Raw genomic sequence first — 24,362 nt, 5'->3', positions numbered from 1 at the left:
GGCTAAGTAACTGGACGGTTTAAAAACAGAATGTGAATAATTCAAAATCCTAATTTTAATAAAACACTTGGTAAATAAATTAAAAATTAAAAAGAAAAACAATCCGTATAGTTGCACAAAGTAGGCGGATGAACTTTTTTTTTTTATTATTATTATTTCCATCCATTTCATATCCATCAAATTATTTTTAAAAAATGGCAGTAATATCATAAACCCTTCGAAATTGCTCGCAGAGCGACAAGCACACGTCCTCCTGCCATCTTGAGAGCCCCAGTAGGCGGATGAACTTGAGCATTTCTCATGAGCATTTCTGACGTAATTCCCGCGTCTTGTGAAGTGGGTGGAGTTTTGCTTAATTAAAAATGCACGACATGACGTCGTTTTTTGGCATTCGCGTGTCATGCGTAAATAGGATTAAATGGGCTTGATATTGAGTCAAAACATTAGATTATACTTGAAATGATGCTGTCGATATATTTTACTATTGTATTTATTCCAGAACCTTTCTTTAAAAAGGCAGTCATACACAATAAATCAAAGATGTGGGATTTGAGGACTGACACTCAGGGAAGACATCGAGTGTACAAAAACACATTTATTTCCCATCACTAGGAGATAACGGTAGACACCAACTCAGAGACACGGAGGCGCATTACTGTACATTAACCGTCAATAATTACAACAATACTTATCATAGAACAGATACTTTTTTTTCTTTCTTTTTTTACATTGTACAAGGTTGTCTCAGTATAAATAGTGGATATTGTATATATTTCCCTTTTTCAGGTTATAAAGATGCAGCAGTGCTCCACCGACAGATGTGCAAAACCCAAATAAATACTACTATGTCCATAAGCACAAGTTACATGAAATACACAAGTTCTCAAAATTCTCCAGTCATTTTATGATACACAGAATAATATGAGGAATCAGATTGAGGGGGGCGGGGGAATTATTTGTTTAACCTTCACCTGAACCTCATTCTGCCTGGTGACTCCCTCCATGGACCAAATATATTGCAAGTAAAAGTTGATTTGGGTTTTGCTTTCGATCACATGTCTGAAGTAAGGTGATGTGAGCATGGATGATCTTATCTTGGATGTTTGATGTTTAACTTATCAATGCTTGAATTATAATAGAAATCTTGAGATGTAAGCTAGACTGAATCTCAGAGAAATTACAAGATCATATTTCACCCCAAAACCAAAGGAAAATTACATTCTATTTGTATCAAGAAACAGAAGTTTGTTTTCCTGACATTATGATCTATGCAAATCATAATTATTTCTTTGTTTTTTGGGGTAAAATAGGATCTTTCACGAGATTCACCTGCTAACTCAAGCAAGTTTTCTTTTAGAAGGTTCATGAAAACTGAGCCTAATTGAAATTATTTAAAGGTGATTTACAGGCTTTGTAGCTACACTAAATTTTACTTTAAGAATTCCAAATATATTCAAACAAAATCCAGTGAAAGTGAATATACACTTCATTTGACCCCTTTATTGTGGGAAACATGAAATTACTTTATAAATAAAAAATATTTTAAAGATCTCTCCTCAGTCTCAGTCAGGCATGAAAAAAAAAAACCTCTCTCTCAATACCTAAGGGAAAATGTACTGAATAAAAAAGGAATACTAGGAACAACAATCAAATTAGGCCAAAATGAATATCATAAAAGAGGCAGGATGGCACAGGTTAAAAGTCATGATAGTTCCTGAAATCACACATGGATGGGTCTTTTTGGGTCTCTAGAAACAGTTAAATCACTCCAGTGTTCTGAATATATTTTATAAAAAACCATCTTCACTATTTAAGTTTATTTTTTTACTCTTTGAGGAAATAAAAATAAATCTGTTTGCTCATTTAGAGTTATTGATCTGTCCCCCTTCAGTAAACAACGGAGCGCTTCTTCACGTGTGATTCAGTGTCAGGGTTTGGTAATGTGAACTTCACTGGCCCCCGTCCCATTGGTGGTGGTGGTGATGATGTACTGCGTGGTGGTCTGCTGACTGACGGCGGGCTGCTCCAGCGGGTCGGTGTGAACCTGTGCTACGGTGGACGGGACGCTCACCTGCTTCCCATCCAGCTCCGACTGTCCGTCTGAGATGACGTAGTGTGTCTGCAATGCGCGAGAAACAAAACAACAATTGCAGGACACCATCTGAAAGTGGAAGCCAGGTTGTTCTTCTAGTGAACGTCAGACTCACCGTTTTGACCTGACTGTTGTTGACGGCAGAGGTGACGGGGGTGCTGGCCTCTGCGATCACATACTGAGTGTGAGGAAGAGCCATCATCTGGATCTCAGATGCTTATAGCAGCAAAGGAGAGAAACACAATGCTGTCATCATACTCACAGGTTAATATAACTTTAAAAACAGGCGCTTTTGCTAAAGGTACTTACGATAACCCCTGTAGTTCCAGTTGCTGGGAAGGTACGCGTGCTGTGCGGCACCTTGAGTCTGATTAGTGGACGTCTGTAGAGTCTGGCTCTGAGCCAGGGTCACAGGGGTCAGCTGGGCAGTGCTTAGTTCCTGGGCAGCTTGCTGAGAGGAGGGACTTAGAGGCTGACCTGACACCTGATTGGATGGTAGGAAGTGTCAAAAGGAGTAGTGACAGCGAGTCTGATGCCACTAAACTACATGCAATTACATACATGCATATTTTTTTCCTACCAAGATTATTTACATTTTTTAAATTTGTTGAACTGTCAAATACTCGTCATCCACTGATGATCCAAAATTATTTAATTTCTCATCACAGTATAACATTATGGACTAAAACCATTTTTATGGACATTATAATACTTTTTGATTTTCTGTGATATGAAAAAATACAGGAATTATCGCAACAAAATCATTCCGAAGTGTTTTTATTGGGGAGTGCATTTGCATAAATAAAAATTATAGCGCGTACCATCGTTTTAGGGCGGAGCGATTTAGGTAAAAATGTTATAATGCAAAATGCAATAATACTGTTATACTGTAAAATAAATCAAGCACTTAAATATAGTTTTATTTTACAGTACAATCTTAATTCCTCATTTTCAAATGTCAAATCATTAAACTTTTATTCAGAAAACTTCAGACATTCAGAAACCCGCAGTGCATATATTTATTTAAAAAGGGGAATTCACCACTGGCAAGATGGGCTTTTAATAATACTTGGCTGTCTATGCTGTAGAAACACCAAAAAAAATATTTTTTTCTGGTGCTACATGACTAGAGAAAACAGAAAAAGGCCTGTGGCGTTTCCGTCAAAAACTTCAACACCCATAATGCAATTTTGAAACAATTTTGGCACCGCAGCTCTGTCAATCCGACTGTCCGTGGGCAGTAATACAAACATGCCGGCTCTGTAGTTTAACAAATGGGCTGCGTTTCCCAAAAGCATTGTAATCCCAAGTAGATCGTAGAACCGTTGCGGCAATGATCAACTTTGCTCACAGTGCTTCTGAGAAACAGCCCTGGACAGTGCTGGGTAGATTACTTACAAAAGTTTAGTCCATTACGGATTCCAAATTACATGACAAAAATTGTAGTTAGTAACATAATCCATTACATTACACGTTTAAGGTAATATAATCTGACTATAATCTGACTGATTACTTTCGACTTAACTTGTTTATCACATCAAACTGAATAGGATAATATTGTGCATTATATAGTGCATAAAATATTACACTACGTCAATATTCCCAGAATGGGTTTTGTGATGGAACTGAAGGGAGTTTGTGAGTTTAATGAAAAGTATTTTCAAATGTAATATAATCTAATTGAAAGAACTTAATTTTTGGAATCTGATTACATAATCCAGATTACATGTAATCAGTTACTACCCAGACCTGGCCCTGGAGATGTCAAAAGTCCTCCAAATGACGCACAACTATGCATTTTCTTCATCTGGTAGACTTTTGCTGACAAATAATCAGGAATGCAGGCGACACAGAGAAACACTCCAAATTGTCCATTTACATATACAACTGACACTGTAACAATGCAAAGCTGGATGAAAATTGGAGATCTTATCCTTTAATTAAATCCCTGCCCTAAACAGCCCTCATATGCTGTAAAAGACAGCCGCTCACCTGTGCATTGGCCTGCGCTGTCCCGGTGGGCTCAGACACCTGTATGTGCTGAACCTGAATCGAGTGCTGACTGTAACTGTGAGGGTCATGTAACTGACTCACATCTACAGTAGAGTGCTGAGAGTGAGGAGAGGACGCCTGCAGAGACAAACAGACACAACACTCACTTATCAAATCACTCCAAAACACATCATGTTGTCGGAAACCTTGAATCTCAAAAAACAGATTTATTTTATTTTTTTAAATAATTAAACAGCATTGTCAAAGTTTATATTGCGGCTTTATATATGGTCAGACACTTGCATGTGTCATTGTATTATTAACACTTTACCAAAATCAAGTTCGAGTTTTTGACCAACGAATTTCAGAGAATTTCAGACGTTTTGTCCGTCATTCGAACTGCCGCATCTGAGGCAGTAAACGCATTGCATTATGTTTTAACTTTTAACCAACTTACATGTTATAAAGGAGAAAGAGCAGAAGAAGAGATGATATATGCACATGCCCAAAACAAGAGTTCAGATGGCATGCAAGAGCTTGCTAGTATAAACTGACCCAAAAATGACATCGTAGGCTACGCACAAGACATTAATCAAACCAATACATTTGAAAACAGCCGTTGCAATTTAACTGCACAGCATTGGTCAATCTATCAATTAAAGTAACAAATCAACAATTCCTTAATTTTTTATTTAAACAAGCTTATACAATTTTAAGTGAAAGACTACAGGAGTGTTTTATTTTTGTACTATTATAACACACGAGATACTTTTCAGTTTAGAAGCTGATTGTGACCAAATACCTTTTGTTTTTTATCAGCCATACAAAAAAATATGACTTATGCATCAGTGCATTCTGTTACTGCTACCCCAGGGGGACTGAATGCCGATAGGTGGAACAAACTGTAATTTGCACTACAGTCTGTTCAAAATAAATGAAAAGTAACCTCGCATTGGGGATTTGTTGCTTTATTCTGTTGTACCGAAACTCGTATTGAACTGTGACCCCAAAACTGAGTTAAGTACCAAACCGTGACTTCTGTGTACCGTTACACTAGGGCTGGGCGGTATGACGGTATATATCGTTACCGCGGTAGAAAATGTCAACCGTAACAGATTTTTTCATTCCGTGATACCGCGACATGTAAATAAGTGGGCGTGGTTAACTCACATGCACTGAGATTTGTCAAAGAAACATGGAGAAAGCAGATCAAGAGGATCCACAAAGGAATTACGTTTTCTAAAGGGTTGTTGTTAACGTGATCTTTTTTTGGGGGAAAGGCGCAGCAGTCAACTAGAGCAGTGCGGCACCCGTAGGAGTGCACGATCGCAACGGGGAAAGCATGAAGCTACTTGACAACAACAGTTCATATATCAATATCGTAACGAATAGAAATAACCTTAAATAATGTACAGTTATCATCTTTCTGTCTGTATAGTTACTTTTTAAACATGAAACTCGCATTCAGTATGACACGAGAGCGGTTGCCGTGGTAATGAACAACCTGCTTGTTAAAGCAAATGTATAACATGTTAATCCTGTATCTGAGGCAAAATGACTAAATATGCAGCGCGAGTTATATATTTCTAACTCCAAACAATTGGCCACTGAAACAGCTGATAAAATCTTGCTTCGATTCAATGCGTGATTACAACTTGTCACTCAAATTAACCGATCGCATTTTTTACTGATGCAACAGACGCGCGTGCACACGCACTGAGAGGGAGCGCGGTGTGTCGGTGTTCACCGAGCTATGTAAAATAATGATGCAGTTACAAGGTGTGTATAATTTACACTACTTAGTCAACACTAACAGTAGCTGCTGTTCGGTTTTCATACTGCTGTTCTCCTAGCCACTTATGAACCTAGTCGCTTCTGAACATCTCTTGGTTAAAGCTTTAGGTGACGGGTTGCCAGATATCACAAAAAGAACAAAACAAGCCCTTTAAAAGCAGACATGGCAAAAATGTACCGGGAAAACATTTAAACATAACTAGTATTTACTAATATCCTACCAAATTAAAAGGAAGTAACTCATTTATTATGAATAGAATAGTTCAATAGAAAATATTCAGATATTATAAACTGATTGATGAAGTAAAGCAATAACATGAGATTGAAATATTATTCAGCAACACTTTATTTAAAGTTGAACTGCACCTATGAGTTGTATTTAATATCAATCAGTTGGGGGCAGTTCATCTAAAAGTTGATGAGAGTGTTTTGTTTACTATATTTAGCTATTAAAAATAGTTTACCAAAGAAATAATTTACCAAATAAAAGAAAAAGAAAATTCAAACAAAGTGAAGTACTTTTCATTTCTAAAGTATTTGGGTTTATTTATTATACAAAGCCCTTTTTGTCGATTTTTCGAGAACAACTACAACTATAAATAACTATATCGTGAAATATATCGTTACCGTGAAATAAAATTAGTCATACCGTGAAACCGAATTTTGGTCATACCACCCACCCCTACGTTACACCCCTAATAAGTATGTAAAAGCAGTAAGGAGAATCGAAGAAAAGAAAAACGAAAAGCCATAGAAATAAAGAGCAAAAAAAGCCGGTGTGAATGAATGTGTCCGTACCGGGGCGACCTGCACCACCTGCAGCTGTATGTGCTGTGGCTGAGACAGGCCTCCTCCTGCCTGAGACACAGGGATGTACTGGATCCTCTGGAAATCCCCTTGTGCTGTGCGGTAGTCTGTGGTCAGGGTCTGGGAAAGCTCCGTCATGGCCTGTGTCAATAGGTCCGTCGTCTAGGAGAAAGACAGAAATGACATGACAGGGCACCTTTTTTTTAACCATCTAACCTGCAACACTTTTTTGATGCGTCTTTAAAGACTTCAGTAATATATAGTGCATTTTTAAGTGAAACAGAACATTCAGCAAGAAACTCATTTGTTTAGAACAAGGTGATCTAATGATCCCAGTGAGATTTTCTAGAGTGTAAACGGGGTATATTTTGATTTGATGGTGTTCATGTTGCTCACCACCACAGTCTCAGCAGTGGTGCCGTCTGTAGTGATGACAGGAGTGCTGCTGATGACCGTGGTGGACAGAGGTGCCTGGATGCTGTTGCTGTTGTACTGATATTCTGGATGCTTCTTACGAATGTGCTGGACCATCTTCGTCTAAGAAAATAAAGATATATTAGTACACATAAATCCATCCAGATTCACACACATACTGACTCAGGATTGACTGTACCTTGCTGCTGTACTGTTTGGCACAGTGCGGGCAGCACACAGGTGCAGTAGCGATGGTGCCCGTCAGCTGGGTGTGTGTGCTCAGCATGGGGTCAGGCTCCCCCGGCCCGGCCGGACGCAGCTTCCGGATGCTGGGAGGCAATTCTGCCCCAGGGTGGTTCTTCAAAATGTGCGCCTTCCTCTTACTGGCACTTTTATAGACCTGAACAGGTAAAGGATGATATAGATTAATGAAAAGTATTTTAACAATACCCGTTCTTGTCTTAGGACAACTTTGATGAGCTTGTTAAACCAAAAATTATTCAGACACAGATTTTATGATATTTTTTCACAAGTGGGTGCAGGACACTATAGTTAATTTATATAAGTGAGGATAGCAAAATAAAGTAAACTGTGACATATTATACCCAAAAAATCAGTAAAATGTATACAAATTAGGGACCAAAAATGATTTAGACACTTTGACTTGACCGTTTTGCTTAATTTTTTTTCTTTAATTGCTAATGTGACCTTGTTACAACACAGACTGAACAAAATTAAGCACTGATTGGTAACTGGTCGACCTAAATTGGTATTATCTAATTGTGTTCTTAAACTGACAACTATTCAACCTAATTCATTTGTGAGACAGTCCAACAGAAGGATGGCCAAAACCAGAAACTCTTGAGTTCTTGTCATAATTTATTACCATTTACGAATAAACTGCGCTAATTTTTTCATTACATACATAAAAAAAAAACTGGCTGATATTTCCATGTTCTCCACTATGTACTTTGAATTTTTCACAATTTTTTTTTATTTTCCAAGACCAAAATTTGAGTTAAGATATAAACTGTAGACACGAATGCACTATGCAGGAAGAGTCAAATGGCAACTCTATTTTCAGAGGAGGCTCAAGTCTCTTGGCTCAAGGACACACTGCTATTGTCTTTCTATGGGTCTGCTGTAATGGCAGTCAACGTAAAGACCGAAGAGTCATTAAACTGTCAGGGGTTAAGCCCGTAAGACAGAAGTGGCAAAGCTGAATGAGTCCAGACCTTATCACAGTACTGGCAGAAGTAATCTCTGTTGGGTTTAATGATGGGCAGCGTCAGCTCAGGAACCTCCTCCAATCGCATCTCAGGATGTCGTTTAGACAGATGATTGACCTGAGGACATGTGCAATTACATCATTAACGTGAGAAAATGAGCCACAAAAACACTGATTCTAGGAGGCCTAAGAAACAGCAAAAAGGTGATGGACAGACTGAGGTCAAAGGTCAATACCAGCATCCCTCGTCTCCTGAAGCCCATCATACAGAGTCTGCATTTAAACATGAAGCTCTCAAAGTCAGTGGTGGGCTCCTTCTGTTTCAGAGCTTTGGTGCGGTGGATGCGGTCCGCCTTTTTGGCCTCGCGTTCAGGGTTGTGCATCCTCTGCATGTGTTCCCGTAGTTTATCCTTCCTCTGGCCAAAAAAATTATAATAATTGAAAAACACACAATGAAATGAATGAGAAGTTATATATATATATATTTAAAAAAAACAAAAAACATTCTAAGGCAAATTTCACGTCTAAACTGTAAATGCAGCAAATGTATGTGGGTTCAAACACCAATGTATTAACATCACAAAGCACAGCATTTATGTGTGTGTATGTGACTGCACTTCTACATGCATGTTCCTCGTCTGGGCATATGTGAATAACCTTAAACTGTTTTCCACAGGTGGAGCACAGGAAGTCCTTGCGGTCCGAGTGGCGGAGCATGTGGAGTCGTAGTTTGTCAGGTCTGCAGAAGGCTTTATCACACTCCGTACACTGGAAGATCTTCTCTGAGTGGAAACTCCTCACGTGCTTCTTTACCTGCACAACACAGATATATGACTGACCAATGCCACATAATCAGATTCAAAAATCGAGAATATTGCCATGCAACCAGACATTAAAGAGGTCTTATCACTTTTAATGACGTTTTCCCCCTTGAAAGTCCACTTAGCATGTTAGCAAAGGTTTCTGCTCTAAAAACAGCCACACTTTAGTTCATATGACCATTTCCTTAAGTTATTTTTCTTACTGTACCTTTAAGCCTCTAAAGAGTATTATATACGTTACTAAACATGAATTATAACTCTTTAACTTCACTTGCTTACTTAAATAAATTAAATTTTGCATATTTCAATATTTACAAACCAGTTGGCACTATGGCACTAAACTTTCAGTAGCGGATTCCAATAGCAGTAAAAGACCGACATCAATACCACAGTAAAAACTAATATGATAACACACTTTCTTTTATTAATAAAGTTTAATATTAATATAAATATTAACAAATTAAAGGTGTGTTGCATTTAAATATTTCTCAATTGAGTAAAAAATGATTGCCTTGTGACATCACAACCACAGATTTCTGAGTGAGCCATTTGTATAAGATTGTTTTAATAAAAATTAGATTTTTGGAATGGTAAAAAATGACTTAGACAAATAGATAGGGCTGGGCGAGGCGGTTTAGAAAATGTATCCACATGTGTCTTGTTTGCTAGCACGTCTCACCTGTATGAAGTCTGTGAATGTTTTCTTGCAGGAAGGACAAGAAAAGCAGCCGTTGACCAGGTGAACCCCCACATGCACTTTGAGCAGGTCTAATCTGTCATAGGACTCGGCGCAGAACAGGCAGGAGTACGTGCGCTGGTCGGAGTGCAGCTGCAGGTGATCCTCAAGAGAAGCGTTCGTCAGAAAGCCCTTCCCGCACTGATGGCACATGTGACGGCAGCCGTCCCGCCCGTGGTACCGCATGTGCTGGTCCAGCTTGTCTTTATCTCGGAAGGCTTTCCCGCACTGGGGACATTTAAAGGGTCGAAAGGACTTACGGATGAATAGATGCTGGAGAGCGGCATTCTGGGTAAGGGAAGAGAGAAAACATGGAGGAATGGACACTTCTGAGAGGAGAAGACAATCCGAGCAGGATGATGAGGAATCACTTTGATTACACTGAATTAATATGGTTTGCAAGCAATGACATAATGCACTTGCTCGAGTCTGTATGTCACAGAGATGGCGGTTAAAACAAGCCCTTGTGTTTGCATGCTGAACACAAACAGGATTAAATCTTTCAGTCGTACCCAAAAATGTACTTTCTGTCATCATTTACTCACCCTCATGTTTACACTGCTCTTTTTAAATAATAAATTATAATACCTTTATTTACAGAACAACATTAACATTACAATACAATTCTTGGCTGTTTTAATTTCTCTGCTTCCAAATGTTAAACCATAGAGCTTTTATTTTGGCTGAGAATTGACATTCTCCTATGGCATTCTAAACCTCTCCTTCCGGTCAAACACAATTAAATGATGGCAGAATGTTGATTTTCGGGGAAGCTGTCCCTTTAACTCTGTTGGTTGATGAAGCTTGAGGACTGAACTGATACAGACAGATGTAATGGGGATGTAGGGAGTCAACACTGTATTGACTGAAGGAATAAGTTTCCTCTGACTCCACTCTGGCCCGCATTAGACCTACCTGCAAGTCCACCTTAACGTGCAGCACGCAACAAAAGAGAAAGACACACACACCCACACACGCGCTACCGTTAAATAACTCTAGCCTGCTTAACACGCTACATTGCAGAGATGTGAGGGTGTGGGTCACTCGTGACGGGCGTATCTTACCCTAATCCTCCTCGCCCTCCTCATGTCCTGAGGTGTGAGGTGGGGGTCTACGGGACTGGTCTGAGACAGGTCCTCTTTGGGAGACCCTGGGACCTCTGTGGCCGGAGGTGGGGAGACAGAATCTCCCTCGACTTGCAGTGATTCAGTGTGAGTTGCTGGGGTATCAAGCCCTTCCTCAGTCTCCGTCTCCATCGATTCGTCTGCCATCTCCACCACCTTCAGTCCATTAAGAGCTCCATCTGTCCTTTCCTCAAATGGTAGTTTATCTACAGATGCCAACAGCTCCTACAGCAGGTGCAGAGACAAAAATTGAGCACAGAATCCATTAAAAGTCCATTAAACCAAAACTTGCAAGTTTCAAAAAGGTCATAAAGAGATTGTAAACCTAATCTGATCTGCGTAAAGGGAATACGGTTGAGCTGCCGTTCACTATATTTGATGAGCTCTATGTATGTGTGTTGATCAATGTTTATATGTGAATAAAAGCCTAAATTAAACCTGTTCATCATATAAAGGGATCGTGTCTCTTCAGAAGACTTAAACTGCTCGATTTATATGGATTCATTTTACGATGTCTTTATGGACTTTAAAGATTGAGTGTGAAAGTTTTGGCTATCTGGACTTACAATTTCTCTATCATCATAGTTATCATCCTTGGTGTGAATGGGCCTCTATGGGTTTAAAACCACATGATGGTGAGTAAATGATTTTTGGGTGAACTTTCCCTCTAATGGACTGGTCAACAGTACCTGTGTCTTGTCAGCACTCTCAACAGGAGTCTGTGGGCAGATGAATTTGGTACGCCGTCCTGGTCGCCTCGCAGCACAGAATCGTTTCCTGCCCCGTCCTCGGCCACGGCCCTTTGGCCTGGAAGAACAGAATATTAGTCAGACTCAACAATGAACTCAGAGTCAGGAATACAATCATGAACACGGGAGAATAGGAGTCGTTTATGTGCATTCAAACCTTTGGATGAGGTTCAGCTTGTCATCGTGCATGTTTAAGTGCTGCTGAAGCTGCTCCGAGCTCATGAACCGTCTGTTACACTCATAACACGGCCAGTTCTTCTCCTGTTCACGTAAAACTGACCCAGAAACAACAGGGGGTTTTAGAGTTGAACCAGGAACCAAAACAGATTTTTAAAAAAAAATATTAACACTAACTGTAAAGAGATTGTAATAAAGAGTGCTTAATAAAGAGGAAAATGAAACAATAACATTGTTTCTAGTAGACTGAATGCGTGCATGTTTCTGAATATTCTAACTCTGACCTGTTAACACTTATTTTGTGCTTTTGTTCCTCTTTATTATCTACAATTGAGTGATTTGAATTATCTTTAAAACTAACTGTGTTCATTTTTAATTATCTTAAAAGTGCCTTTTATAACATTTATATTTTAAACCTTTTTGGCACACAATGCACAACCATACGTTTCAAAATATTTGTTCTTTAATAAGTTTATAATTTGAGAGTAGCATACCAAAATCCCCAAAAGCACAATACGAACTTTCAAACTGTTAGAAAGTTAACCATTATATCCTTAGTAAATTTATAGTTTGTCATGTCAGTGGCTGTGTGAATGAATAAAAGAGATGATAATTACAATTTACCTTTTCTCTCTTCATCTGTGACATCATGAACCTTTTGGTTGACAAACTCAGCATATGATGCAGCGTACCACACCTGAAGTGTAAGATAGCATGTGAATTCATCACAAAATTATTGTTTACTGTGAAAAACAATCTTAAAAAATGCTATTAAAAAAATATATATATATACACACATTATTACTATAAACACATTTAATAGTATGCTGGCAATATAAAATGAAAATGAAAATATGAATATATTAATATGAAAATTGTTTTCATTTGGCCATTATGTGCCCTAAAATCTTTTGCAATTTTTTATGTTTTAATATCCAATCCCCCCAAAAAATAATACATGAATAATATATTCATGCAATATAATAATAATTCATGCTTTCAAGTCATATTGCATATTGTTTGAAATGCTGGAGAAATAATAAAATAAAGATATAATAATTATAATTGATGCAAAACAAAATATCAATAAAGATATCATTTTTATCCTTTAGTTTGCAATAGATGCTGACCTTAAGCTCCTGTTTGGGCTGAATGTTCTTAATGGTGGTGTAAAAAATGTCCGAGCCGTACTGATAAGCCACCAGGTTCTGCTCCAGGTGGTTCTGGGCCGGCCGGACAAACATCATCCAGTTACATCGCTCCTCATCGGACAGGTCGAACCAGAGGTCCTCCGCCCTCTCGCCCTCTTTCTCTGGGTCTAGCATGTATAACTACACAGCAGGATTACACATGTGAGACTTTGCAACACTGTACTAGAAAACTACTTATGATAAAAGAGAAGGGTTTACTCGTACTTTCAGGTGGATGTGCGTGTCCTGCAGTTCGCTCTGCCGCACTAGCGGCCCCTCTATAGGACCAAACTGTGTGCGTTTGGGGATACGGCGCTTGGTAAAGACTCCGCCCAGGAAGCGGTCGATATACAGGATGAGAGGAAGACTGGCCCGAGCCTTGGACATCACCGGGCGGTTCAGGATAGGGTGCAGAGGACCGTGCTTTATACATGCTCCAGAATTAGCATTATTACAGTCTTCACACCCTACACACAGAAATAAAAATACATGTTCACATTCAAAAGTGACTTATGTATGAACCTCACATTTTGATAATCAAACTGATTTCCTCTCACCACAATCTTAACCTGATAGTTCACCAAAAAATGAAAATCAACGGTCATCAATTAATCACTCTTTTATGTCGTTTTTAATCTGGTGAATAGACTGTCAATGGAGGGACAGAAATCTCTCAGATTTAATTTAAAATATCTTCACTTGTGTTGCAAATATAAAGGAAAGGTCTTATGGGTTTGGAATAAGTAATTGATGACAAAATGTTCATGTTTGGGTGAACTAACCCTTTAAGTGTTCAGTGTTGAACATCTACTCACAGAGGTTCTGGGGAGTGAATGGCTGAGGCGTCCTGGGTTCCCAGTCATCCATGTCAGAATCATCGCTATCATTGTCTTCTTCCTCGTCCTCTGAGTCTACAGTGGAATCTGTGGCCCCCAGGGGACTCGACGAGGCCTCCGCCATGTTGGGGAGAGACGCATTAGCCACAGCAAGTTGGCTCTGTCAGGAAAATAATCAGTGTAAGGTTAACATTGTATGAAGTAAAGCATCTTTTGCATTAGTGAAGCACTGTAGTCTCTCGTGCCTGTGGCAGAACAATGTTAAGAAGTCTTTCAGGAGAACAATTGCATTATGGGACATGGTTTAGCAGTGCAGTGTCACCTGTGGCACGGGTTCCAGGATCGCCTGTGGGCCATCAGCGACGTTGCTCAATACATGCAGATTGGCGGTGTTCATATTCTGACCGCTGGGTAGCAACACAGTCACCTGGGGCACCAGATCATGTTAGTGGTCAACATCAATGGGCAATTGCTAAAATATTACATTTGCAACCAGATAGTATTATTTATATGGTACTTATTTATATGTATGTAAAAATCTAAAAGATCATAGAATGCCACAGTACCTGTTGTGTTGTGCCATCTTGCTGAATGTAAGCCACTTGGGGTTGATCTGTAAACTGAACAGGAGCGAAAAAGAGCAGTAAACCTTTAGAGTTGCTGTGTGAAACATGCTGAACACTATATGTTTGTGATTATCTTTAGTGATTAATCCCGATAAATTGCATCTAACATAAAAGTTTTTGTTTTGATAATATATATATGTATATATATGTATATATATATATATATATATATATATATATGTATATATATATATATATATATATATATATATGTATATATATATATATATATATATATATATATATATGTATATATATATATATATATATATATATATATATATATACACACTAGGGGTGGAGCCGAACCCGAATACGGTATTCGGAAAGGCACAAATAATGTGTTTTTTACGAATACTTATTTCGAACAAATACTTTAAAAATATTTGTATTCGGGAACAAGAAAAACTTTATTTCAAAAAGCTGCGTTTCCTGACCGGCGGCGCTGCTGATGTGGTGGCTGTAAATCCACTTGTTGATAAGAAAGGAGGAAAGAGCCACATATGGAAATATTTTGGATTAGGCTAATGTCACGTTGTCATACGGGGCCGTTCACATAGCGCGTTTTTTGCGCGTGCAGATTTCAAATGAGCGGCGCGGTTGCATAGCAACAACAGACGCCACGAGAGAGCAAGCGCTTGTGGAAAGTGGAAAGGGGAAAGCGGTGCGAACTCATAGTGCGAACTGCGCTCTCCATGATGACGAGGAAGTATCAGCAAAGAATTCATTGATTTCTACCCCTTGCATTAGCTTTATATTTATGGAGATGAGAAATGAAATAAAAAGCCGTCATTATGTTATTAATATCAGTCCGTCAGAAAAGCAGTTCGGCTTATTCTTGGCTGGATAACTCTTAGCAGGTTTAAAAAGCCCTTTTAAAATGAAATATGAATGCAGTTTTGGATTAAATAAAAGTACAGTCAAGTCAAATAAAACACGTTTTATCTCCAGTATAGTTTGGTAACACTACAATAAGATACCATTCATTAACATTACTTAATGCGTTGTCTAACATCAACACATTGAGTGAACAATATATTTTTACAACATTAATTAATGTTTTGAATGTTATTTAATACAAACACTTGATTGGTCATGTTTGTTCACTTCATTCATTGTGCATTAAATAATGTTAACATAAATAATGTTAACTTTTGATTTAAAAAATGTATTTTTAAATTAACCCCAAGGAGAATAATTGCGACAGTAGCCTATATAGGCCTAACTATTGTTTATTGTTAGGTCATTTTATCTAATGTTATCTAACAAATGGAATCTTATTGTAAAGTGTTTTTAATACTACAGTTTCCATCTTTGTAAACGATACACTTTAATATATGTAAACTTAATCTAAATTAAGCTTTGGTACCGAAATTGGTACCGAGAACCGTGGATTTTCACTGGTATTGGTACCGTGACAACACTAGTAGCTCTGTTAGCTCGGTAATTTAGACAAGGCTGTTGACAGAGTAACGTTAACGTAGGTAATGGCTGTTATGTTATTATTATTTTTTAATGACATTCGTTGTTCATGTTCATTGCTGGATTTAAGGAAAAACATCAACCAATATTGCATATCCATAATTATTATGATTAAAGAATACTTACACTATAACGTAAATTGTAACGCAAAGAAATGGATTTTTACACCTATTTAGAATTTTACTCGAATACAAATACAAATACAAATACTTTTCCCCCCTCAACAAATACAAATACAGATACAAATACCGGCTGCTTTGCACATCCCTAATACACACACACACACACACACACACGCATGTGCATGCATATTACTAGGATATTACACATAATAATGCCTTATTCTGCATGACTACCTTACTAACTATTAATAAGCAGTAATTAGGAGTTTATTGAGGCAAGAGTCGTAGTTAACAGTCAGAATTGACCAAAATTTTGCACATTGTTAGTTCATTTTTGTTAATGCATTAACTAACGTTAACTACTGGGACCTTATTATATTAGTGTTACCAAAAAATGTGTACTTAAATATTTAAAATACAACATTACATTAATTTGTAGGTTCATTGTGAAAATATATTTACTAATTATAATGTTAGGTGTGATTAATTACAGAAACTTTTAATTACAGATTTTTTTTTTTACCAAATCATCAGCCGAATTATATATATAATTAGAGTAACATAATAGCAATATATAATAGATGAATGAAAATTTGTCAAAATTATCAAAATTGTCTCAACATGCTGTTTGTTATATTCAATCCCAAACCCCATTCAATCCACAATGTTAAAGGTGCAGTAAGCGATTTCTGAAAAATGCTGTTGAAAGTGGATTGGACCAAGCAGCACAACACACTTCTTGTCTCCAATCTGGAGAGACCCAAGCGGGAAGGCCTGAGGTTGCGTTGTTCCTGCTTCACAGTAACATTGATTTTGCTGTTTCACAGAACCAAGATCTGCTGTTGTTGTCATGTTAGCTCTAGTAACAGGACAGTTCTGAGTGTCATTGAAGCATTATTTTGCTTTGCTACAGCTATGACAAAGAGACATCCACTCTTGCAGTGCATGTTTGTGTATTTTGAGGGTGGAGCAATGACGGGAGGAGGGCTGTGTTTGTTTGGGATGATTTCAAATATCAACAGTGTTTCTCAGATATTGCTTACACCTTTAATCATGAACTCTAACCTTCTTCACTGGCAGAACCAAGTATCAAATCCATACATCTTCACAGGTAGATGAGCTCACCTGTGTTCCATCGGCAGGGTGTATGTAAACCAGTGTGTGTTCGGCGGACTCAACAGAGGTGTAGGAGCTTCCGTCCGCAGCGTATAAAACCTGCTGCTGACCGCGGTCTGACTGCTCTCCGCTGTACACGATCTGGGCCACCGCACCGGCCTCGAAGTGCACCTGCACACCCGTAACACACACAAAAACCTTGTGAAAACATGTCAAAGTGGGATTTCACACCCCCATTCAATAGAAAAGTGCAGGTTTTATTGATTCTACTTCAAAATCGTGAAACTAACTTAATAGTTTCTTGCTAACTCAATATTTGTACATGGGTAATAAATCTAAAGAGAAAGGTCTGGCTGTACCTGAGGTGTGTTTCCAGAGTCATTGTTGGGTGCTGGACTCCACACAGGTGACGACTCCTGCTTGGCCTCCATGGCAACCGTATGAGGTGAGAGCGAACACCTCCTTCACCTATCCACCTGTCATCAACCACCTGTGTGTTCATTGCAGAAACTGACATGATTTTTCGAGATTTCATTCATTTCCATGACTTGCATCATGAAACGCCCACATGGATTGATTACTTATCTGAATGTTGGGGGAACATGTCATATTAAAGTCTGTATGATGGTAATGACCCTGACTAGCATATCCTTGTATAATGTAGTATGCTGACCTCAGTAGGTTTCACTGTTAAAGTCACCTTGAAATCAAAATTGACAATTCTTGATTTTATGGAATAGGCCATAAAATCAAGAATTGTCAATTTTGATTTCAAGGTGACTTTAACAGGACTCCTTTAACAGGACTTTTTTTATGGAATAGGCCTGACACGCCTCTGCAGCATCGCGTGGCAGTCGGGGACAGTGCCTTTGGACTGGGGTGGTGGTCCCTCTTTTTAAGAAGGGGGACCGGAGGGTGTGCTCCAACTATAGGGGGATCACACTTCTCAGCCTCCCCGGGAAAGTCTATGCCAGGGCACTGGAGAGGAGAATCCGGCCGATAGTAGAACCTCGGATTCAGGAGGAACAGTGTGGTTTTCGTCCCGGTCGTGGAACACTGGACCAGCTCTATACCCTCTACAGGGTGCTGGAGGGTTCATGGGAGTTTGCCCAACCAGTCCACATGTGCTTTGTGGATTTGGAGAAGGCATTCGACTGTGTCCCTCGCGGCATCTTGTGGAGGGTGCTCCGGGAGTATGGGGTTCGGGGCCCTTTGCTAAGGGCTATCCGGTCCCTGTACGACCGAAGCAGGAGCTTGGTTCGCATTGCCGGCAGTAAGTCAGACTTGTTCCCGGTGCGTGTTGGACTCCGGCAGGGCTGCCCTTTGTCGCCGGTTCTGTTCATAATTTTTATGGACAGAATTTCTAGGCGCAACCAGGGGCCGGAGGGGGTCAGGTTTGGGGACCACACGATTTCATCTCTGCTCTTTGCGGATGATGTTGTCGTGCTGGCCCCATCAGTCCAGGACCTTCAGCATGCACTGGGATGGTTTGCAGCCGAGTGTGAAGCGGCTGGGATAAGAATCAGCACCTCCAAATCCGAGGCCATGGTTCTCAGTCGGAAAAGGGTGGTTTGCCCGCTTCAGGTTGATGGAGAGTTCCTGCCTCAAGTGGAGGAGTTCAAGTATCTTGGGGTCTTGTTCACGAGTGAGGGAAGGATGGAACGGGAGACTGACAGACGGATCGGTGCAGCTTCTGCTGTAATGCGGTCGCTGTACCGGTCTGTCGTGGTGAAGAAGGAGCTGAGCCACAAGGCAAAGCTCTCGATTTACCGGTCAATCTACGTTCCTACTCTCACCTATGGTCATGAGCTGTGGGTCATGAGCGAAAGGACAAGATCCCGGATACAGGCGGCCGAAATGAGCTTTCTCCGCAGGGTGGCTGGGCGATCCCTTAGAGATAGGGTGAGAAGCTCGGTCACTCGGGAGGAGCTCAGAGTAGAGCCGCTGCTCCTCCACATCGAGAGGGGTCAGCTGAGGTGGCTCGGGCATCTTTTCCGGATGCCTCCTGGACGCCTTCCCGGGAAGGTGTTCCGGGCATGACCCACCGGGAGGAGACCCCGGGGAAGACCTAGGACACGCTGGAGGGACTATGTCTCCCGGCTGGCCTGGGAACGCCTCGGTGTCCCCCCGGAAGAGCTGGAGGAAGTGTCTAGGGAGAGGGAAGTCTGGGCATCCCTGCTTAGACTGCTGCCCCCGTGACCCGGTCCCGGATAAGCGGAAGAAGATGGATGGATGGATGGATGGATGGATGGATGGATGGATGGATGGATGGATGGAATAGGCCTACTGCATTAATGATTTTTCTGTGCACATCATCATTATTATTTTTATTATTTTTAAATCATGTGCCCTTGTAATCTTTATACAAAATAACTTCCCCGCACTCTTGCAGCAACATCTCGGCTGCATCCAAAAATCACATACTTGAAGGTAATATGATGCCATAAAGAATCGCATGCGCAGGGTAAGATTTGTGAAAGTGTACATAAGATTGCAAGCGTAAATAAAATTTGCATGTGCAAGAGAAGATTTGTAAAGGTGTAAATCGCCTTTCAAGTGTAAGAAAAAAATGTTTGCAGTATTTTTCTGTAATTCGTAAGTGTAATTCGTAAGTGTAAACTCCAGCTTTATGCTAACGCAAAATAAATATGATCTGTATTGTTCTGACTTCCACTTTTGGCACATTTTTTTTCCGCACAAATACGGCCAAAAGCACTGCAGGCCTGTGAACAGCGTTTTGCAAGCAAAAACAACACAGTCAGGAAATGCAAAACAGATTTATCGCGTAAAACCAACCTTTGTGTAAAAAAATTAACTGTTGCAAATGTCTAAACATGGGGCAAAAAAGTTCCCGAAATAACCCGATTTGTACAGTTGCGTCTTTCTTTTACCTGCGCTTACAGTTTTAGCACGATTCTCTCACTCACTGAGTTTTGTAAGCGCGAAGTGGAGGGCGGGTCCACCTTCTTCATGAAGCCAATCAAATGATTGGTTCAATAACCAATAAGACATCTTTATCTTCATTTGGCTCAGCATCGTTCTCGTTGCCGTAATGGTACTTTTAATGCACACATACATATGTTAAATAAATAAATCATGGTGGTGGTGAAGAGACTTAACTGATGCTGGTAAGTCACAAGATAATGACAACATGGCGAATGTAGCATGTCCACATTACATTCATACTATATAAAACTTAATTTTTTAGTAAGTAATTTAATATTCAAAATAAGTACCTACTCAAGAGAGTATGCGATTTTGGACACAGCCCTCTATTCCTCTCTGATGGTGCATTTACTGGCGCGAGGGCGGGATGACCTGTCACTCACATGAGATCGACCAATAGCAAACAACAACCATCCAATCAATTCCCCACGGACAAAATGAAGTCCCGCCCTACATTTTATCTTGTTCAAGAAGCCATTTGACTGTTGAGGGTAACGCATTACAAGTTACAACTCGAGTTACGTAAACAGATTACCTTTTTAAGTAACTAGTAAAGTAACGCATTACTTTTAAATTTACAACAAAATATCAGTTACTCTTTCAAATAAGTAATGCAAGTTACTTTGTTTTCCTATTTATTGACAGACAGCTCTCCTGTCCCCATTTTGAGAGAAATCGTGAGAAAGTGCACAGGCCTTGTGTGCGCTGTGTGTGAACATGATGGTTATTGTAGTTCTAAATGTGAGCATGCATTTATTCATCCGACTTGCACAAAAACAGATTCAGTATTCCTCCGAATGAATAAAATCAGTGAAATGCAAAATCAGAATACTACACAAACCTCAAATAATTAAATATGTTAAATAAAACAGATATTTTTATGCATTTAATCTCACTTTTTTGACCAATGTACTTGCTGCTGACCTTCGATGATTCAGTTAAACCATAGGGGAGAGTGGGGTGATTTGTGCCAGGGGGGGAAGTAGTTCCACCCTTGTTTCTGGAAAACCATAGAAGAAATTGGTCATGTGACCACATAATTTTGAAAAGCAATCACTTTTACTCGTCCTCCAAAGAAGAGAGACACATGGCATGAGAGTTAAGCACATTTTAGTGCAAAAACTGTTTTTTCCCTTTCAAAGTAAAATATCTATGATTTAGGTTTTCTGATTGTAGTGTCTGAACAATTATAGACAAGTTTGAAAACATTTCACACATGTTTTAGTGCTTTAGTAGTCTACACAATGAGTCTATACAGTTAGCATGATGTTAGCTCTTAACTGCTGGATCATGCTAGTTTTTCAAACTTGTGGGTCTGGGGTGATTTGTGCCAAAGGGCCTGGGTTAAGTTGTGCCAGATCCAGACCACCTAGACCTACATACTCACAGGGGATAATCTTGAGAAGTGAGGAGATGGTCATGCCTCATCATTGTTTGACTTAGGCCTGCCTGCTATTTGTATAATTTAGCTAACACTGATTTCAGTTTTGAGTTTGCACTATGTTATTAAAGAGAAGTTTTATTCCGTTTTTAAGTGGCCTATGTCACAATAGGATGTTTAGAAATTAGCCTAGTCACTTTATTCTTATGTTACATAATTGACAGACAGCGCTATGTCAACAGGCATCTATTGCCAAAGCCTTTTTGCCTGAAATGATTCACAAATATCATATATTGTGTTGCTATGGTGCTCTAAATGGTTGCTAGGGCGTAGCTTAATAGCTTCACAATGATCCTGAGAGACTGATTGGTCGTCTGAGTAAAATGAGCCCGCCCCCTTGTCTCTATAACACTGTGATCCAGAGTTATGTTCAATACAAAATCCCTATGCAATTGACCATAGTAGGAAAAACGCATGCTATGGTATTCCAGGGTGACAATATCTAAATAAACCTTAAATGAGTAATTTTGTATTGAATTTATCTTGCTTTCATATAGCATTACGGTTCATAACATTAAAATGTTCTGTTTTACTTCAGAAATCACTGGCACAATTTACCCCCAATGTATTCCCCCAAAGGCACAACTTCCCCCACACCAGGGGCAAGTTGTGCCATGAGACCACTTTTTTCCCAAGAGCTATATTTCTGAAACAATTTATTTCAGATCCAAAGTTATTGTTCTCAGGGATGCACCACATCCTGAAATATATGTACATCCTTAAGTTGAAGGCATTACTGCAATGGCCTCACTTTAAAGTCACTTTAAGTAAAAACTGGCACAACTCACCCCACTCTCCCCTAAGCAAAAACTACTTTAGATTTTTTGTTTTCATTGTTGAACTGGCTGCATCCAAAATCACATACTCTCTTGAGTAGGTATTTATTTTGAATAAGTAATTATGCAATGACTTCTAAAAAAGTATGTTCTATATAGTATAAATGTGTGTAGTATAAATGTAATCTGGACCTACATTCGCCATGTTGTCAGCCAATGTTTTCTCCAGCATCCTAATCTTCTGTAGTCCAGAATAGCTGCACATCTGAAAGGTTTGTTTGGGCTGTACCCTCTTTACAGGCATTCATTTGCATTTTCTTCGGCCTTATTATTTCAAATCTGGTGTGAAAGGGCCTTTACATTTGTCAAAAAATAGAACTTTTTTGTTATAAAAAAACAAGCCCATCCCAGCTGGGAAAAGGTAACGCAACACATTACTTTTATTAAAAAGTAACTAAGTAACACAAAGAGGTTACTTTTAAGGGTGGAACATGAGTAAACAGAGTAACGGGAGTAAATACTGTAATGCATTAGCTACTTTTCAAAAGCAACTTTTATCTAATTTTTCAATTTCTCAGATTTTTCCAGGGGTTTCCATGATTGTGAATCTTGAACAATGTATCCTCTATATTCCAAAATAATGGAATAACTCCCTTACAAAAAAAAGAAAGAAAGTACTGTAGTGGTACTATGGTACAGTACTGTGATGGCATCACACCATGATGATATAAGCCATGATATATTCATGATACTCCAATGTTCTTTAAAACAATAATCATGATTAATCTATATAAATGACATGCATATAGTTAAATAGGGTTTCTGATGTGAACGGAACAGAGGAAAGCTCAAGCTCGACCCATTTCACCTCTTCATTGTGTTATTGGTGATTTATTTAAAGCTCTCCGTTTAACCCAAATACAGGCACCCCGTACTGGCGGTCAGTCTAATCACTACGGGGGTAGAGGAGATACTAGGCTGGACAGAAAATCCCTAACAGCCGTGCTGAGAGAAAAAACACACGCAAACGCCTATAACCCCGGCCTTCTTCAAACCCTGAGACTAATTTAGAGATTATAAACGCTGTAATGGTGAATGAAGCAATCAGGGTGTTTGTCAGGCTCTCTCCCCCCCTGTCAAAAGCCTGCAGGTTGGGAGTTCCAGTCGGACTATACCACACAACCCGCAGCGGCACAAAAACATTTTCACTCCGGCATTATCAGACATTAACCCGCACTGAAAGCCAACAATGATAGTGGGATGAGAGCAGATGCACTGTTTGACCCGGAACGTCACTGCGGTGTCGTTTTAATCGAGCGCATTGGTCTCATGGAGGTTTTTGAGTGCGGGACAGGGGCGCTTGGCTCCCCGCTCATAGATGAGCTCGGCCGGCGGGCGCGCTCAGTGAGTGTCTGCAGCAGAATGAGGAAGACACGCCACGACTCCATTTTGGGTGGGACTAAGACAACAACAAAGCACGGCGAAGACACTCAACAAAATATATCTACACCCTAATCGACCGTCCAACGGAAAACAGGCTGTGAATTTTACGTGACACTTACTGAGAGACGATCCTGAATCCGCGCTTAAGCTTCGGGTGTGGATTTCCCGAGAGTTTTGAGCATTTTTAGGAAAAGGTTGAAGTGGGTCTTCCCTCTGAATGGTAGCTGCAGAGATGGCTGCCTTGCATATATTAACATAAACTACCTAGCAACAGACGCGCGGCCCCGGGCGACGATATGCACATTGTTATATATAAATACATCGATGGAGTTTTTCAGGAACGATAGGGCTATGGTAATATATTTGCTGTGGTGGTTACATTACGCGTCGTTGAATTTTGATATCTATAGATTGTTTTTCATTTCGAGATAATTGGCATTTTATGCTCGT

At 39.6% G+C, this 24,362-nt stretch overlaps 1 protein-coding gene across 1 annotated transcript; it reads right to left on the bottom strand.

Moving 5' to 3' along the window:
* Positions 1 to 580: 580 nt before the first annotated feature.
* prdm10 (PR domain containing 10) lies at positions 581 to 24,164 on the bottom strand. The gene is made up of 23 exons (XM_084124731.1): positions 24,032 to 24,164; positions 17,666 to 17,796; positions 17,316 to 17,477; positions 14,527 to 14,580; positions 14,283 to 14,387; positions 13,940 to 14,120; positions 13,350 to 13,591; positions 13,065 to 13,265; positions 12,559 to 12,631; positions 11,915 to 12,032; positions 11,698 to 11,815; positions 10,949 to 11,233; positions 9,828 to 10,172; positions 8,985 to 9,140; positions 8,564 to 8,743; positions 8,335 to 8,445; positions 7,299 to 7,499; positions 7,082 to 7,222; positions 6,677 to 6,847; positions 4,085 to 4,222; positions 2,402 to 2,576; positions 2,208 to 2,308; positions 581 to 2,119 (listed from the first exon to the last, which is right to left on the bottom strand). The coding sequence occupies exons 2-23, from the start codon at positions 17,735 to 17,737 to the stop codon at positions 1,928 to 1,930; spliced, it is 3,522 nt and encodes a 1,173-aa protein (XP_083980857.1). The 5' UTR covers positions 17,738 to 17,796; positions 24,032 to 24,164; the 3' UTR covers positions 581 to 1,927.
* Positions 24,165 to 24,362: the final 198 nt, after the last annotated feature.

The sequence above is a fragment of the Abramis brama genome (assembly GCF_963993115.1).
Source record: "Abramis brama genome assembly, chromosome: 9".
In the NCBI taxonomy this organism is placed as follows: domain Eukaryota; kingdom Metazoa; phylum Chordata; class Actinopteri; order Cypriniformes; family Leuciscidae; genus Abramis; species Abramis brama.
The sequence above is the reverse complement of the archived record's forward strand: the minus strand, read 5'-3'. Positions and strand labels throughout refer to the sequence as shown.